This window comes from Sander vitreus, chromosome 19 (assembly GCF_031162955.1).
Source record: "Sander vitreus isolate 19-12246 chromosome 19, sanVit1, whole genome shotgun sequence".
NCBI lineage: Eukaryota > Metazoa > Chordata > Actinopteri > Perciformes > Percidae > Sander > Sander vitreus.
The window spans coordinates 10,670,527-10,688,779 of NC_135873.1; the positions used below are offsets into that span (position 1 = coordinate 10,670,527).

The 18,253-nt window shown below is 41.0% G+C and overlaps 2 protein-coding genes across 2 annotated transcripts in view; one reads left to right on the forward strand and one right to left on the reverse strand.

Moving 5' to 3' along the window:
• The window catches only part of adgra3 (adhesion G protein-coupled receptor A3), a 31,601-nt gene extending 19,416 nt beyond the window's left edge, over positions 1–12,185 (reverse strand). The window contains exons 1-2 of the mRNA XM_078276081.1: positions 11,143–12,185; positions 2,483–2,554 (exon numbers count right to left, since the gene is read on the reverse strand). Coding sequence (XP_078132207.1) covers positions 2,483–2,554; positions 11,143–11,351 — 281 coding nt within the window. The 5' untranslated portion in view covers positions 11,352–12,185. The remainder of the gene's footprint in view (positions 1–2,482; positions 2,555–11,142) is intronic.
• A 1,979-nt stretch (positions 12,186–14,164) lies between these two features.
• On the forward strand, positions 14,165–17,997 carry gba3 (glucosidase, beta, acid 3). Its single transcript, XM_078276357.1, has 5 exons — positions 14,165–14,397; positions 15,067–15,291; positions 15,428–16,227; positions 16,735–16,858; positions 17,181–17,997. The coding sequence occupies exons 1-5, from the start codon at positions 14,343–14,345 to the stop codon at positions 17,381–17,383; spliced, it is 1,407 nt and encodes a 468-aa protein (XP_078132483.1). The 5' UTR covers positions 14,165–14,342; the 3' UTR covers positions 17,384–17,997.
• The last annotated feature ends 256 nt before the right edge of the window (positions 17,998–18,253 follow it).

Here is an 18,253-nt window from a genome sequence, read left to right on the forward strand (position 1 = left end):
AGTCCAAATGAGGGAGAGTTTCTTTGCGGAAAAAAAAAAAAAAAAACAGGAGAACGGAGGTGTGGAAAGCAAGATGGTGAGCCTCTGCTCATTTAAACAGACTCGAGAGTTTGAGGAGAAACATTGAGTGTGATTGAAGGTAGGAGGGAGGGTATTGGGACATTTCAGTGAGGGAGAGGCTTCAGCATTCAGTGAGTGTTTTTGGGAACCGCACTGCTGACACCTCTGGCCTTGGCTTGGCCTCATTACAATGACAAAAGCAAGCTAGCAATTGCGCTTCACTGGTTGAGGGTGGACAGGAGTGGGGTGGGGGTCTTTGAGGCACAATGGGAGCTGCTTTTGGAGGTAAACTTGCCTGTGGATTGATATGACAGGCAGGACGGCATTTACAACCAAATTGACTGGCCATTCACAGACAAAGCACATAAGTGCCTTTAGGGCTTTCTATGTGGAGAAAGATCAAAGCTCCTTTTTCTTTTCTTTTTTCACAAATTCAACACACAGCCTCCTGTTTATCCTCTAGGCCTGAGCTCTAAAAAACTAACATCTGATCCACTTCAAGAGCCAACAGGGATTTCTACTAAAAATCTATGAACAATCTAGTCTTAAAAAAAATGGGACAACTCAAGAAAAGTCATGCAGAACAATTTAACACAACAAATTATGACCACAAGATTTAAAAGAGGACAAAAAGCTGCAGGTGCTTTATACCAATAATGTACTAAATAAAACAATTGTAGAGTCACATGCTGTATTTCTCATAATTCTGCATGCCAAAATTGACAAAAAGTGTCTGTAGACGTTTTTTTTTTTTTTTGTGAAGAATAAAATCAATGGGCATCAGTGATCCATTATATCAGATGATTGGGGGCATATTTGAACCTAAATCTGAACTTACACCACAAAGCTAAATGTGTTTAGCTTCATATGTCGTCTATATCTCTGGTCTTTTTAACCAGAACCAGAAGACTGACAGGGAAAACATGCCCTTAGAATTCCATTTCAATGCAGTCATGTGTTATTGTAGCCTTGGGTAAAAGCACGGCCATTAATGGTCTGGTTATTTTATCTGCATGAAGCCATTCCAGAGCGATAAATCACCCATGGCCCATGTGCGGGCCCGGAGCCGTTTTCTTGAAATCTCTGTAGGAAGGATACACGGGTGATGACATTCCGATCTCGGAAGTCAGAGAGTCGCATGGCATGAACGACATCTCTCCGTTGTTCAAGGAATCTCAGAGAACATACATGACTAAATGTCTTCACCATCTATAAACTCATTTCATTCTACTGACACTTCTTTGCCACATTCCGTCCCTCAAAAAAAGTTCTCCTGCAAGATAAAGACTTTACAAACTGTGTGAAACACTAGTCTTACTGTATCGTGGGGAAGCAATGATGATGCCTATAGGTTACTCCTCTAGAAGAAAGAGGCCACCATCCCCAGAATAACCAAACAGCTGTATGTTGAGAGTATGTCACCAGGCAGACAACAACCAACCCTAGGGGCTACACCTATAATTAGCCTTTTCTAGTAGCATCTCCAGTCTCCCCCCATAGACTGATTATCTTGACTGAGGCTAAGTGCTGTGTGGGTGCCTACTCATTTTCTATGACCTGGTTGTTCCACTGGCATGAGGCCAATGTGTGTTTTACAAACCTACTCCACTTGTGGAGTGATGGATAGTTCCTGCTAATGCACTGATAGATATAACGTTAAATATTGTGAAGGTAGTTGACAACAAAAGCACCACCACTGTGAGGTCCATTGGTAATATTTCATGAATACATACGGCCTTAATACCTGCTTTGCAAGATAGATAAACATTTTTTAGGATTTTTTTTTCCAAGGTTTGAACCTTAAAGCACAACTTTCAACTGCTAAGCCAAATTTACCTAACAAATGCACGGGAAACAAAAAACAACTGTAAACATACATTAAAGTGCTCATATTATGCTCATTTTCAGGTTCATGATTGTATTTAGAGGTTATAGCAGAATAGGTTTATGTGGTTTAATTTTCAAAAAACACCATATTTTTGTCATACTGCACATTGCTGCAGCTCCTCTTTTCCCCCTGTGTGTTGAGCTCTCTGTTTTAGCTACAGAGTGAGACATCTCACTTCTGTACCATCTTTGTTGGGAGTCGCACATGCCCAGTAGCTAGGTCAGCACTACAAGCTAGTCAGAAGTATGAGGGCGCGCCATGCTAGCAGCTAGCCTAGGTGAGCATTATAACGTGTGTTACAAAGTGACGCACGTTCGTCACGGAAGTAAAGGCTGGACTACAATAGAGCTGTTTGGAGCAGATTGTGAACAGTGTTTTCTGTTGGAGATGGTAAGTCCCTTTGGGGTGGACTTGCATATAAAAAAAGATATATAACACAATAAAGGAAATGGAAAAAGCCAAAACGCATAATATGAGCACTTTAATGCTCATGTAAATTATTAGCAGAAGAGGGGAAAAACTAATAACACTTACAATTTTTCCAAAGTAGACAATCCGAAGAAGGATCCATTTCTGAGTTCTTGAATCTTATTGTTGTTTAAAATTCTGTGGAGAGAAGAATATGTATAAATGCAAAGCAACAGAAAAAAATACAACTACTGAAACGTACATCATATGAATAAAGTCCCCAAAACATTGCAAAAAAAAATTTCCTTAATAAAAAAAAATGTCTTTCATTGGATTTTTTTTAGACTTATTGTGTCACATATTGTCGGCAGCTAAAATCAATGTTTCTGTCAACTTATCACACTAGGTCCAATTTAATATAGGTCTACATTTAAATTTGCCAAATAACACGTTTGTATATAGAAAACCAGCAACAGCACTCAAAATATCAACAAGGAATGTGTGTTAATTGAGTTGTAAAAGTGGGTTAAAAAGGAATCTAGTGTCATTCCAATAAGTGTAAAGATGCCATATACTGCTACTTTTTTAATAGATAACAATATTAAGCGTCACTCTGTGACCGCCTGCTACTCTTAGCTTCCAGTCACAGAATGTTCCCCACCGCCAGGAAGAGATCGGAAGAAAAACAACTTTAACTTCAGCTGGGTACTTGCTTTCATGTTAATTGACAGCATCTGAGCCCTCTTAAGACAGGTAAGCTTACCAAAATGAGATAGTGATCTTTCTGTGAAGCCCCTTTGACTTTAACAGGTAATCAAATCATATACCAGAACCACCACAATAACTAGCCTAAATATATTCTAACAATAAGAAGTCTGTTTTTGATCAAACAAAGTCAGCTTGAATCTTGCCATGATCTGACACAAAGTGATACATTGTATACTTATTCATAATAGTATAGTAAACAAAAAGCACATTTTTAAATTAGGGTTACAGCTCTAAAAAGGGTCTGTCAAGAGTATTTAATAGGACACCCAAACAAAAACCCAAAGTCTACATACTAGGAAAAGGTGTTCTACAGAGAACTTATCATAGGTACAGCTGGACTTCGATATAGTTACAACACTGGATTAAATGTAATGTGATATGAGGCAACAAATGTAGATAAAATGGAGATAATTATAAGTAGTAGCCTGAGGTTTTCCATACATATCCCTTCAATATAAGCAACAAGAACACTCTTACAGAAGAAAATCGTTTTAATCTTTATCACCACAAAAATAAAAGCAAGCTTGAGAAAACTTCAAGTCCAAGTGTGAATTCTTGATTGCTTCCTCCCTGGGTAATAAACCAGATTTTATTATCCAGTTTATTCCCCCTTGGACAGCGCAAGCGCATTCACTGCATACCCAGCTGCAAAGTAAAGCACCACTTTCTGGGCCCAAGTCCCTGAGAGTTCCCATCTTTCTCCCCAAACTACTCCCAAAGGATCTGGGGAATCAATAGCACTGTCAAATCCCAGCAGAAAACCCAAGCAGGGACTTGTGGTTAGCATATGTTTCTGGCCAGCTGGGATGGGATGTGGGTGGGTGACATACATGCTAGTTGCACCCACAACCCGGGGCCAGATTGGAGTCATTATGGGGTGTTGAGGGGTTGTTTTATTACAGGGTTGGACAGTGGAGACTTATTGGAGATTTGCTGCTTGGCTCCCTGCCTCTCAGAGAGAGTGCACAAACAAACGGTTCCTGTGTTTGAGTGCCTATATTTTGCAGGCTTCTGAATGCTGAAATGGCAGATGTTAAAACATGGTGATGCACAAGGCTGCAAATTCTATCACTGCCTATATACACATGATCTGATGATATAGGCAGAGACGCTGGGCCTCCCAAGATTGTGGTCACAAAAGTCTCATTTATATTGCAGAATAGTTAGTATACCAATGGGATGCATTTATCATGAGGCCTGTGTGAATTAAGGAATGTGGCACTCAATCAACACAATAGAGAGTGTGCACAAAACCACCTTTCAAAACAATAGAACTGCAGAGAATACCAGTTTTGGGATGCTCATAATGTTTGGCTGGCAGTGTTGGCAACTGATGCAAACCCTCAATTCAGAAAAGGAAAGACTCTTTAACAGGAAAAAAAATTAAAGAAACCTCAAGAAGAGCAGAGGAGGAATCCCTCTTTCAGGATGAACTGAGAAGCAATAGATGTTGTATACAGAATAGACCAATTGTACATCGTAAAGATGTATATGAATGTGTTCCAGGAGGATGCCAAGCAACGTCCAGGTGCCACCAAACAGATAGTACCTTTTTTTTTTTTTTTAATGGCATTATAAGCCAAATCACAGCGGTAAAAAGTAGATTATGTCCAATTGTCTATTAGCAAAGATGTATAGCACACCCTCAACAACATTGATGTTATATTTTTGAGGTAACATACAGCACCATTAGACATTTTAGCTTAACTGAAAGCTGTATAATTAGGTTTACAGAATTATGAACGTTGTCCTGGGAAACATTCAAGTCTGGCTGCATAAATACACATTTAGCCTTGTAGAAAGAGAGTTCCACTGAGAGTCACGAGCCCTTTCTTGCCCTCTTTCCATCCCTCCCTTATTTGCATGCTTTACCCTCCTTCACTTCCCTTGTCCCTCCCTCTTCCTCATGACAGGAGTGTGACCTCGGTATGTTGGAAACTGCTTCGGCTGCAAAATTGAGTGTTCTTTACACTTGCATTGGTGAGAAAGAAATACCACTGCTGACTATACAAGCAATGTACATATAGGAAATCCTCAAATTTGTATGGAGAGCCACTGAACCACCTGCATCTTCTCCACCGACCTCAGGACGTATGTAACTAGGCAGTCTGCTTCCTTACTGCCGGTCTCCAGACCGAAGAATTGCATATGGAATTTCTTTAGGCTAGGTCTCAAACGATGGAGGAGGGGAGTCTCCCTTATCTTGATGCATAGATAAGACATGCTTATCATGTCAGGAACAAGCTGCAGGGGGATCTTTAGCAAATCTCACATCCTGTCTCCTGATACCGATGCAATAAATCTCAACGACATTTATAGAAAAGCTTGGTCTGGAACCCTAATTTCTATTGAGTCAGAGGAATATAAAATGCACTGGCCTACATTTCAGCTTTCCTTCGATTTGAGTAAATTTGACACTATCAAAAGGTCAAAGGTCCCTTTTTCATAAAAAAATAAATATATATATATACACATCTCTGAAAGAATTTGCCTTAGGCTGTGGGCACATTATCAAGAGGACTACAAATAGCCAGCCAGTACACACTCCCCTCACAGGCACATGGCGTTTTAAGGACAAAGCTAACTGGTGCTCTCTCAACACTTTCTTTATGCTCAGAAGGCTTTTGGACAAAAAAACTCCCAAGAACAGAAAGCTGTAACCCTTCAACAGGTTTTCAAATAAGTCTCAGGCTGCAGGTGAGCTCACAAAACCCCTTCTAGGGTGACCTGGAAAAGTCGGCCTCAGCTCAGGTGGAAAAGGGAACGGGTCCAATGACTGACTTGCCAAGGTAATTCTTGCCATAATCCAGCATGTTCTTGTTCCACTCATCATTTTTCTGCAGTATTTGGATTTATTTTGAGAATGGGTACCAAAGGGTAAAAACTGTGCTATAAGGATTTTTGTATTACTTTTTTTTTTTTAAGGGATTCACTTGGGGCAAGGTAAAAAGGACACTTGTCAGACAAGCTGTTAGTGCCACTTCATTCTTGTAAGTCAAACAGTAGGCCTTGCAATATCCTCTTTCAAAATCCAACAGGACAGCCCATTAGAGCAAAGTATTCACCTTATAGCTCTCTCTCTCTGAATGGAAAAATGATCCACTATGCAAACACCAGGATGAAAGCAGATGAGCAGTAAGACAAGAAGGCACTGCACAGCCTTAGCTCATATCTATGCACTAAACTGAACTGCTTGTCTAGGATTAAATGAGACTTGGGGCAACCTGGCAAAGTCAAAGCTCAACAGGTCTATGAAATGAAAGGCTGCGAACTGACTTAATGTGCAGCTGTCAGTGCCTCGCCTTTGGGATTTTGCTTTCTTCCGCAAACACCGCAGAACTACTATGAAAAACACAGGGGCATTCCTTTAGACCAGTGGCTTGCCTGGAGAGCAACAAAAACAAATCTTCTGAGGACATGGACGACAGCAGGCACCTGTGTTCTAGTTACACAAACACTTCCAAAGGCTCCCAGCATGACATAGTAGCTTTTGAATGTTGGGGAGAAAAAAAAAAACATACAAGAGGATTGACATAAGGACTCAACACGCATTCCAAACAAAAGTCTGTATTTACCATCTGTTTTTTTAAAGAAACTTCCCCACAAGCATGAAGCCTGAATGAAGTCTCAAGGAAACCAGGTGAGAATGTAACCCTAACTGCCGGTTTGCACTGCTGTGAAACAAGACCGTTTACTGCTCTCCAATGTGTGTCATCAAACTGTGTGCTCTTTTTCCTGCAGCGAGGGAGGAAATCCCTGCTTTCTTCCCGACATTAATCCTGTGCTGCTCTGTAGAGGCCAAAACCAGGTGCGCTTATTTGCACTGTCCAACCCAGGTGCGCCTGTGAAAGGATCCTAAATACATTAAACAAGACCTGTAAAGAAATATGAGCTGGGTGAGTACAGAAAGCTTAAATTTAGGTCAGGTTCTGTCTGCATGGGTACGTAGGCTGAAACTTAAACAGATACACAAAAATAAACACTCGTGTCTACACCCATACAGACGACTCACACAGCCCGATTTAACCTTCCGTGTGAGGCAAAGGTTAAATTCAAGCCCTCGTGTTTTAGCCGAGGCCTACACTAACATGGGAGCACAGGCCAGCTGTAAACACATTTGTGCGATTTCCTCTCGGATAACTTCGGCATGCGGTATCATTTGGAGATCACAAATGCGGAGAATGCATCACTCATTCGTACTCTACAGTATAGAGAGGCCTTCAGTACAGAGGTGCACTGCATATCTACATGCTCTCTATCTCAGGGCAAACTAGTACTAGCAATCATTTAAGTCTGGTAAAACAAAATAACAGCTACTTAAGTGCGTAACTGCTCGTGTACAGATAGGCATAGTTAACATAAAGGACAATGTAAGAGTATGACATATAATGAATGGAATGGGTCTCTAATCACACCTAGCTTATACTGCCATTTCTGGCAAGGCCTTTAATTAACACACACAACATGGCATGTCAACACACAAATTGAAAAACACCCATACAACAAGGGAACTATATAGACTCCAGTAATCCCTTTAGCAAAACAGTAGTTGAGTAGTCAGCTGTGACAATTGTAATTCTGTGTAATGTTGTTAAAATGGAAATTTGTCTTAAGGGAAAAGTAAACCTTATTACAATTACAAACTAACTTAGAGATATGTCTACTAACATTAACATAATATTATATATTCGGAGAACATACACACGGAAACCCAAAGGACTAGTTGCAAAGTGTTCAATATCCCTTTAGAAAAGTCAAAGAAACATTAAGATGCTTGTTCCATGAAAGTTAACAAAGTCTACTTCTTTTCGTTTCTTGAAATTAAACTAAACAGTACCCTTAAAGCGCTGGATAATTTCATATTTGGTAAAATAGTCACTGCCACTTGAGTCCCAACAGGAACCAGTGAATTGAGAATGAGAAATTCAAGAGAGAAAAGCTAAACGGGGTGAGGTCTGCTTTGGCTTAACAAGGAGAAATAATGGCTGGTAATGCTCAAGCCTGAGAAAGGTCCCTAATAGCTGAGACCCCTGCTTAAGTTAATTGCAGTCCAGACCCGCTGTGTTTGGGCCACGGTCAACCCCACCACGAGACAGTAAGGGAGTCATAAAAAAGGACCACTACTCCTACTGAGAGGGCAATCCGATTTTACACGTCATAAATTGACACCCAAAACCTGTGCAGTCAACATAAATTGCCGTTTCATTACTCATGTCTACAGGGAATTGTGAAGAACACTTGAAGTAGTTCTGTTGTTTTCCTACAATGGATGACAACAAATGCCCCAAGATACAAAAGCGGAGACTGCAAGGAATTCGTGGAAGTTGCACTGCTTTCGGTCTGTGCTCTCTAATTTAATCTTACTTGTACTTTGGAGGCTGTCCTCCACATTGCAGTGCTTAAGCTCTATTCTAAATCATGAGGAACCTTTATTCCATCACTGTCAGATCGAGATGGTCCGATACCATTTTTTGCTTCCCGATTCCGATACCTGAACTTGCGTATCGGCCAATACCGAGTACCGATCCGATACCAGTGTGTCATATATTTTATTATGTTTTAAGAACTGTATACTATCCCTGTATGGATGTGATATGATTTCTATCTTTGTTGTCAGTCTGGCTCAGGTTAAACGCTTTGTGAAACATGAATGCCACAGAACGTTCTTTTATTATCCAGTCAGTTATAACAGAAAAAGAACATAAATAAACTACTTTAACGTATTTTTTCTTTAGGGCTTTATTACGTGGTATCGGATCGGTGCATGAACTCCAGTACTTCCCGATACCGATACCAGCGTTTTAGGCAGTATCGTAGCGGAACATCTCTACTGTCAGAACAAGATGACAGACCCCAAGCTCACTGAAGACAGACCGAGCAAACACCATTACAAGATGGAAGGCTTACTAAATTACTTTGGAGCACACCATAGCTAAAAGAGATCAACATATTTAAAATTCTAGAAATATCTGAGAGGACACTAGGTAGAGGAAGGTAATGGGGATCATTCAGAACAGAAAAAATGTAAGAGGTTCTAACTTTTTAAAAGATAAAAATGCAATGACATTCCTACAATAGGCAGCTGATGGTCCCCATTCATTTTGGTACTGTATGGTTATTCATTCAAAGAGACAAGTTAGTTTCCTGAGCCAGGTAATTCAACACCGTGAACATTTTGTTTTATTTCGTGGTAATGCAACTGATTTCTTCAACAGTCTGTTGTGTGGTGCATTTATGTGTTGATGGGAAGCTCCAATATCTGGGATTTCAGAGTCAGCTCCTGACTACAAGCAGCATCACAACATGTAGGCTGTGTGTTGAAGCAAATTTGAAAGTGCCTTATGATGAACTCCTAATGGCTGATTGATACTGTTAGGTAAAACATAGGCTTACAATATGGAAGTCCAAACAGGAAATTGTTGTTTTTAAAGGATATTTAGTCAAGATGCACATAGCCTGGACCCTGGTTTACTGACAGGCCTTTTTGGATTTAACATTCAGTTGAGTGGTTGCAGCACACTGGCCTAATTTGGATATTTTTTGGCTCCAGTAAGAGATAAAATGACCAAGCTTAAACACAGAAACATGATATCACAGGCAACATGTTCACGTATTTCTACAATTATTCAAATCAATATGCTCGTGTCTGCATTTCCATGCTACAATGGTGTAACTTTGTCAAGAAATATGAATCACTATTTGGTTACCTAACTGCAATTGTACTTAAATAATGTCTTGAAATTATTACAAACCGATATGTATGGAAAGCAGATTTAAAAAATCTTTGGAAAGTGCTTCAAAGTAATATACATGTGGTTTGTGGTAAACTGGTTACAACATGCAAACTCACTTACCTTACCAGCCAAAATTACCCCTTTCTTTCTCTGGAGTCTATTATTTGCTTTCTACTCCTGCACCCTGCCCTAGTATTCTCATATTTCCCGCATCGCTCACCACCACCACCACAAAGCACAAGTGCACACTGGACACACAGCTTTAAATGTCTTTTTGCAAGTTTCGTTGGTGTCAGTTATTCTGTTCTGCCAAGCACCCCATTAAATAAAACCTAAATCAAAACTGCTTTTTGAATTCAACTTGGTACTACTTGAAAATCAGTCACCATAGTAACATTTAATGACCTCAATCAATGAGATCATGAAGAGGTTTGTAAGGGAAATCCACCTGTGCTCAGTCAGTTGTATGTATATGTGTGTATTTACGAAATTGTGATGGTGGCCACACAAAGACTAACACATGTAACGCTCATGGCTGGTGTTGTGTTGTGGATGACATACAATCACAACTGCTGTTTCTGAATTATAAAGTGAACTTTCTTTACTGTAAACATTACCAATCAAGGACCAAACTAAAATGCCATATAATCACTGTATGTACATGTACACTTCTTAAAACACTGACCAAAAAAAGTTCCACGTGAACTAGATCTAACCCCAGCAGAGAGTTTATATTTCAGCCAAGTGGGGGAAAAAACTTTGCTCCATTCAAATGCCTTGGAGGTATGTTAAGTGTTGTATGAACACTGATTTAGTAGCCAAAATATCTTCCTGTGTGTGAATCACTACAGGAAGACAGGGAGTTACTATTACATAGGGTACATTTACAACATGGCAGTATGCAGCTGTGAAAGAGTGATGTACGGCTGACACGTCATTCAAGCCAGATGTATCTTTCCCTTATTAGAAATACGCTGGATGATATGGAAGTTAATCACACATTCAGGCCTAGATATTGATCAGCTATGACCTTTTATAAACTGTAGTTTTAGTTGTATTAGGTATCACAGATAGCCTATGTTTAAGTCCCTGCATTAAACTATTTAGAAGAAGATAACACAGGGAATATAAGTAACGTTCACGTACAGCCTTCAGCAGTGGATAGTTGAAACCTGGTAATAAAACTTATAGATTCAAAGTTTAGTATTAAACCTGTTTAAGATATAGGAATGGTGTGTTTTAATTAGCTGAAATGAATGCAAAATAAATCTTCTGTATACTCACAGCGTGACTGTCCTGTTGGGGAAGGAGTCCGGGGGCAACACCTGATGGAGCTCCATGTTGCTGCAGACCACTTTCCTGTCGGACGGCAGGCTTTTCCCACCGCTTTTCGAGCGTTCATCATATGATTTGCAATCAGATGATACCGCCGAACCACCACCGCCGCCACCGAGCAGCAAAATCACAAAAAACTGCAACAGATCTACCCTCATTTTCACACACGATTAGAAAACCACTGCAGCATTGGAAAGAATGTTTTGATAGTAAACGGGGCAGATGGCTATGCTAGTTGATAGCTACTGAGTAGCTTTGTTATGAAAAGGTCCCCGTTAAAGACAGAAATGAGACCCTTGCCAGTATCTTGTTTGGTTCAAGCGAGCCTTCCTCCTCCATTTCTCTCAAAGCTTTCCCTTTGCTCGGCGGTATTCAGTCCGACAGAGGTTCTCCTTTGTTTGCCAAACGACTCATTTATAATTCCCTTTCCATCCTGACGTGAGTGTTTATTTCCTCCAACCCTACGAGTCCGAAAATGTTAAATGCCGAGTGTGCTGCTTACTAAATAACTTGTCCAGTTGTTGAGAGGTTTTCTTTGTTGGGCATAGCGTGGGTCCAATTCAGTGCTGTCTTTTCCACGGGGGGCGGCTGCAGTTACGTTAGTTAGGTTATCCGCACTAACTTCTGGAAACTCGCCAGGATTTTTAAAACACCCACTTTAATTTCCCGGTACTTTAGAATACATGCGGATCCAAACAAGCGGGAGCAAACTTCCCCCTTCTCTTCTTTTCCAGGGACCAACAGGAAACTACTCCGAAAAAGCCTTATGTCAATGGAAAAAAAACACACACAAAGGCGCTACAACAACAGTTCAAAGTGTCCTGCAAATGCCCGAAAAACAAAGTTTAAAGCTCTACATTGCTTCAAAAAGAATATCCAAAGTGGTTGTTGTATCTCGTTTAGCTCCACTGTTTCTTTGAAAAGTATATTAAAAAAAACAGTTCCCTGTTCATTGAGAAGTCCTCCTCCCAATGGCTCTGCCCCGGGCTCCACCATTGTCAAGTCCCTCGGAGTTCAAACCGTATCCGGTCCGCATTTCAGAATAAAACCCAAACCAGAGACATTTTTGTGATCCATTCTGTTGAGTTTGCAATTGCCTACCTACACTCAGGCTTCAGTGGTGGAAAGCAAGTGTACTCAAGTAATACATTTAAGGTACTTATAGCCTACTTTACTTGAGTTTTGTTTTCCTCCATGTTATGCTCTATTCAGTCTCTTGGAGGCAACTAGTCTGTCTCACTCCACCACATTTATTTCACAGTAGTTAATAACTTTGCAGAATAAGACACAAAACCATTTACCCAAAAAACAGTAGTTCAATTACAGCAACCACTACAGTAATATTCCAGAAATATTCTGCATAGGCTCATAGCCTACTGTGACACTCAGGGTTTTTAGATCAGTAGCCTACCTCTATATACTGAGTAAAAAATGTTTGAGAAACAATCCATTTTCTTTGTTATGATCAGGTCAAGTAAGTCCCTTCATTCTATAGACATATTTTACCAGCATTTGGCTGGTAAATGGTGCTAATTTTGAACCCTGCTTGTAATGATTTATGATAAACCCCTCCCATTATTTACTAATATAAATTCATTAAAATACACAAAATGTCAAAGATAAATAATATGCAGTGCAGAGAGATGCAGAAAACCCAGGTCTTATTTATAGCCACCTTGATAATGTTATTAACATGTGTGTGAACTGTGTATCCGCGTGTGTGCGTGTGGTAGGCTACTGCATAAATTAGACCATGTTTGTACATGGAGACAAGATGACTAACCCTCCTTATTATACTGCGTGCCTTACACAATGAGTCACAGGTATGTCTTTTTGTTAAAGGAAGGGTTTTATTTACCCCCAAAATAGCAAATTAAACTGTTTACAAACAAAAATGAAGATACAGTTTTGGGCCCATTAAAGAGGTCAACTAAACAGAATGTAAATCAAGCTCTTAATCCATCTTCATCCGCTTATCCGGGGTCGGGTCGCGGGGGTAGCAGCTCCAGCAGGGGACCCCAAACTTCCCTTTCCCGGGCCACATTAACCAGCTCCGACTGGGGGATCCCGAGGCGTTCCCAGGCCAGGTTAGAGATATAATCCCTCCACCTAGTCCTGGGTCTTCCCCGAGGCCTCCTCCCAGCTGGACGTGCCTGGAACACCTCCCTAGGGAGGCGCCCAGGGGGCATCCTTACCAGATGCCCGAACCACCTCAACTGGCTCCTTTCGACGCAAAGGAGCAGCGGCTCTACTCCGAGCTCCTCACGGACAACTGAGCTTTAAGGGATCATTAAGGGATCTCTAAGGGAGACGCCAGCTACCCTCCTGAGGAAACCCATTTCGGCCGCTTGTACCCTGGATCTTGTTATTTCGGTCATGACCCAGCCTTCATGACCATAGGTGAGGGTAGGAACAAAAACTGACCGGTAGATTGAGAGCTTTGCCTTCTGGCTCAGCTCTCTTTTCGTCACAACGAATGCAAAAAAAACAACAACATACAACTGACCCAACAAAGTAGAAACCAAGGGGATATACTGGTTGATCAGACCAGGTTTTGACACACAGGGCAAACTAACAACACATTACTAATACTACTATTATTCCCAAAACATTAACTTACTCAAGATTAACCAAAACAAAAAAAAATACTAATGTAAATCAAGTGATAAGATATCTGAAGAAAAAAGGAAGTTTCCCCATGACATGACTAGCTTAAAATAAATATCTATGATCACTATTAGTTATTATCAGTGCACACAGGTAGTTAGGTAGTGGTGGTACGCTGATGCATTTGTAAATGTATCAAATAAGTTTCGTTGCAATTAGTTACAAATTAGGGGTTGAAACCATGGCATGCGGTTAGGACATCATGAGTGATTGGTGATCGACTCCCGATTGGTCGGCCGGGTGTATGGGCGGGACTTCGACACTGCGACTTCATGTATCTACTGCGCAGACTCTGACCCCCAAATAAGCAAGATGGCAACGCGTGTGGTCCTTCTTTTGGTCTTGTGGACTATTACCCTGATTAATACATCCATGGTTGTGAGTGACGCAGTGAAAACTATCTGTTTAAAACTTCTATGAGACATACCGCGGTACTCAAACAAAACTGCGTTGATTCAGTATCCTAACGCTGAAAAAAAATAATGTTTCCAAGAGAGTTTGCGTGGGGAGCGGCAACTGCTGCGTATCAAATAGAAGGTAAGTTAGCGTTAGGTAACGTTAAACACAAGATGTATGAAGTCTTAGTTATTCGTTGAATTGGACACTGTCACTAACACGCAGTTTAATTTAATTATAGAAATACAACAAAGACTACAGTTAAAGTGTCGCTCAGACTAGAACTTTGTGTCTAACGTTAACTAAAACAACAGCAGCTGTTTTATATCTATGGTAGCCTACTGCCTAGTTTGTGTGGATGTATATGTTCTGTTATATCCATTGCATATCTATCTGGGAGATAACATGAGCCTTATATATTTCTAATATGTCAAACAAGGATTTATACAATGACTCCTTAAAGGTTGTATATTAGATGGCACACAAGACAAACTACAGACTTGACCTTTCAACATTTATTGTTTGACCAACTCAGACTCTGAGTCAATGGACGAACTTGAACTAACGCACAGGTCACCCTATGTAAAACTAACACTTAAAAATAATCGGACCATTGTGCTTATATTCGAAAGGAAAATTGCAGCAAAATTAAAACAAATCCGACTGAAGGTAAGCCAAAGATAGTCAGAATGAATTCATTGAAATCCACAGACACATTTGAAGTCCCAATAGAAACATTACTGTGATTTCTTTTATGTCGACATCGTACATACTTTTATGAAATGAAACAACCTTTATGTGTACATTAAGGAGGCTGGCAGGCAGACGGCAAGGGACCAAATATCTGGGACATATTTTGTCACGAGAAAGGCAGAGTGTTTGAGGAGCACAATGGAGACCTGGCCTGTAACAGCTACGAGCTGTGGGAGAAGGACCTGGAGTGCATCCAGCAGCTTGGACTGACGCACTATCGTCTGTCTCTCTCTTGGGCCCGCCTCCTGCCTGATGGCACCAGACCACATGTCAATCAAAAAGGTAATTCCATATCCACATTAGACCCATGCCATATTTGAATCCAAAACAAGAAAATGGAACAAGCTTATGTGATGGTTCTAGTGCTGTTTTACCTCATCACTCATAAATGGCAGCGCATTGTATATGTGTCCAACAGGTGTACAGTACTACAACAAGGTGATTGATGATTTGCTGGCCTGCAATGTATCACCTGTGGTCACACTTTACCACTTCGACTTGCCTCAAGCTCTCCAAGATCAGGGTGGCTGGAAATCACCAGATATAGCAACCCTGTTTGACAGCTATGCCAAGTTTTGTTTCCAAACATTTGGTGACCGCGTCAAGCTTTGGATCACTATCAACGAGCCCTATGTGTGCGCCAAATTTGGCCATGAAGACGGCATCCACGCCCCGGGGTTAAAAGAACCAGGCATCGCCGCCTACCTGGTGGGCCATAACATGCTGCGTGCCCACGCCATGGCCTGGCACAGCTACAACTCCTTCTACAGGACAAAGCAGAAGGGTGCAGTGTCTCTGGCCATCAACAGCGACTGGCTTGAGCCGTTACACGCAGGTTGCACCGAGGATATCGCTGCCACGGAACGCTACTTTGCATTTACACTAGGGTGGTTTGCCTGGCCTGTGTTTGTTACTGGAGATTATCCAGAATTAATGAGATCTTCCATCGACGCTCAAAGTAAGAAGATGGGATGCAGTGGCAGCTCAAGACTGCCCAGTTTCTCAAAAGACGAACCTGCCATTTTGGGCACAGCAGACTTCTTTGCGTTGAACTACTATACGTCTCGTAAAGTCAAGCCTGGGGGAGGTTGTGGAAAGATGTGTATGGTGAGCGACCAATATGCAGAAGTAGTTCTGGATCCATCCTGGCCTATTTGTGGTGTGTCATGGCTCGCTGTAGTGCCTCATGGCTTAAGGAAACTTCTCAAGTACATCAAGGTAAAACTAAAACTACTGGTCCATCTTTTTGGGTCATTTTCGTTCATCTCCCTCAGTCCACATCACTACAAAGTATTCCCGAACACATCCTGTATTTCCAGAGTGAATTCAGTCAGCTGAAATGTGAAGTCATTTTTCTTTTTTCTCTTGGCATCAAAGTGAATTGACCGACAAGAAGACAAATCGCCTTCAACCAAACGAGTAGAACAGCCTGACATTCGTTTAGTGTCTTGCTATTGATTTTGTATGCGGTAATCTCCTTTTAACACCTCCAGAAAAACATTGATGCTTCATTAGTGCTGTCACATTGAATGAAACAGTTACTTTGCTGAAAGTGTTTGCAATTGCAATTTCCTGCTGTTGTGCCCTGTCACAGGCCATTAGTTTGAGCTTGGCACCGTTGAAATGCAGCTAAACGGTACACTGCAGACCAATCTGTCTCTCCGTGGAATGTGTGACAGCTGAGATGCCTTGTTTGACAATAACGTTTGCTCCATGACTTTCCAGGACACTTTCAACAACCCAGCAGTCTACATTACAGAGAATGGCTTCTCTCAGGTGGGGCCGCTGCAGATTGAGGACGTCCAGCGCTCAGGGTTTTACAAGGACACCATCTTGGAAGTGGCTAAAGGTAATGGTTGGTATATCTGCATTGGAAATAAGCAAATAGCCGTTAGCAGACAGTAACAGGGTCCAAGACAATGGGGCAAATGACAGTGAAAATATTGTCTTAATTCAGCATTATGGAAACACTCTACATAACACTTTGGTGTCAGTCCTACAGCTGCCAATGAATAACGGCCTGACAAATTTGGTTGACAATTGTGAAATCTTGATTATGTGCTTATTTTGTGATGTTTCATTGATGGCTGTAGTCTTTCAAAGTACGACGGTATACTTGTAAATACTTTATTTATTTATTTTTTTATTTTCTGTGTTGTGTTTGTGTTTAGCTATACAGGAAGATGAGGTCAACGTCCGTGGATATTTCGCATGGTCACTGTTGGACAACTTTGAATGGGCTGATGGATTCAGTGTTCGCTTTGGATTGTTCCATGTGGACTTTGCGGACGCAAAGCGAAGCCGAACCCTATACCAGTCTGGACGGGAGTATGCAAAGATTATCTCAAAATACAAATGTGGTCAATCCAAGTGAGAAGACGGAATAATAACAACAATAAAATGATTCAATGTATGCATTCTTAAGAAACTAGCAGTTTTTGCATAGTTTTTTGTCTGACTCACACATTCATACAAATTAATGAGTCTATCCATTTAAACTAATCAACCAGGCTTAATCTAACTGTAGATCCAAAATGTATAGCAGCACTATTGTCTCATGTTTAGAAAATGGTCAGGGGTCATTTATAGATATCCGTCTTCAGCAGAGGGACGTGAGGTTAGGGCGTAGAGTGTTAAGTTGATTCAATAGGATGCAAATCAGTATTCTATCCGGCCCAATTCCCAGTCAGTCAATCTGTATGAGAAGAGTTCCTCACTCAGAGGGATCAGGCAGCCATAAGACCAAGCAGTGGCTGCAGAAGGATGTGTATGAATGGTTTATCGGTGTTTTATACGGTGGCCCTGAAGTGCAAATCACAACAGCAAATAGAAAAACGCAACGGCAAATACGAAAACACGACAGCAAAATAGGAAAACACGACAGCAAATATGAAAACAGTTCAACAAATCATTAAACACGACAGCAAATAGGAAAACACGACATCAAATAGGAAAACACGACAGCATTAACTTCTACCGGAAAAGGTAGGGCCTATCTAGACTACCTGATTGGACAGACGGACTGTCTGTCTTTTAACAGGAAGGAGAGGTGAAAAACACGGAAAAGCGCCTACTTTTAACAGAGAGACAGTCCGTCTGTCCAATCAGGAGGCTCCGTCCTCTACTAGATAGGCCCTACCTTTTCCGGAAGAAGTTAATGCCGTTTTGTTTTCCTGTTTGTCGTCGTGTTTTATGATTTGTTGAAGTGTTTTCCTATTTGCTGTCGTGTTTTCCTATTTACCGT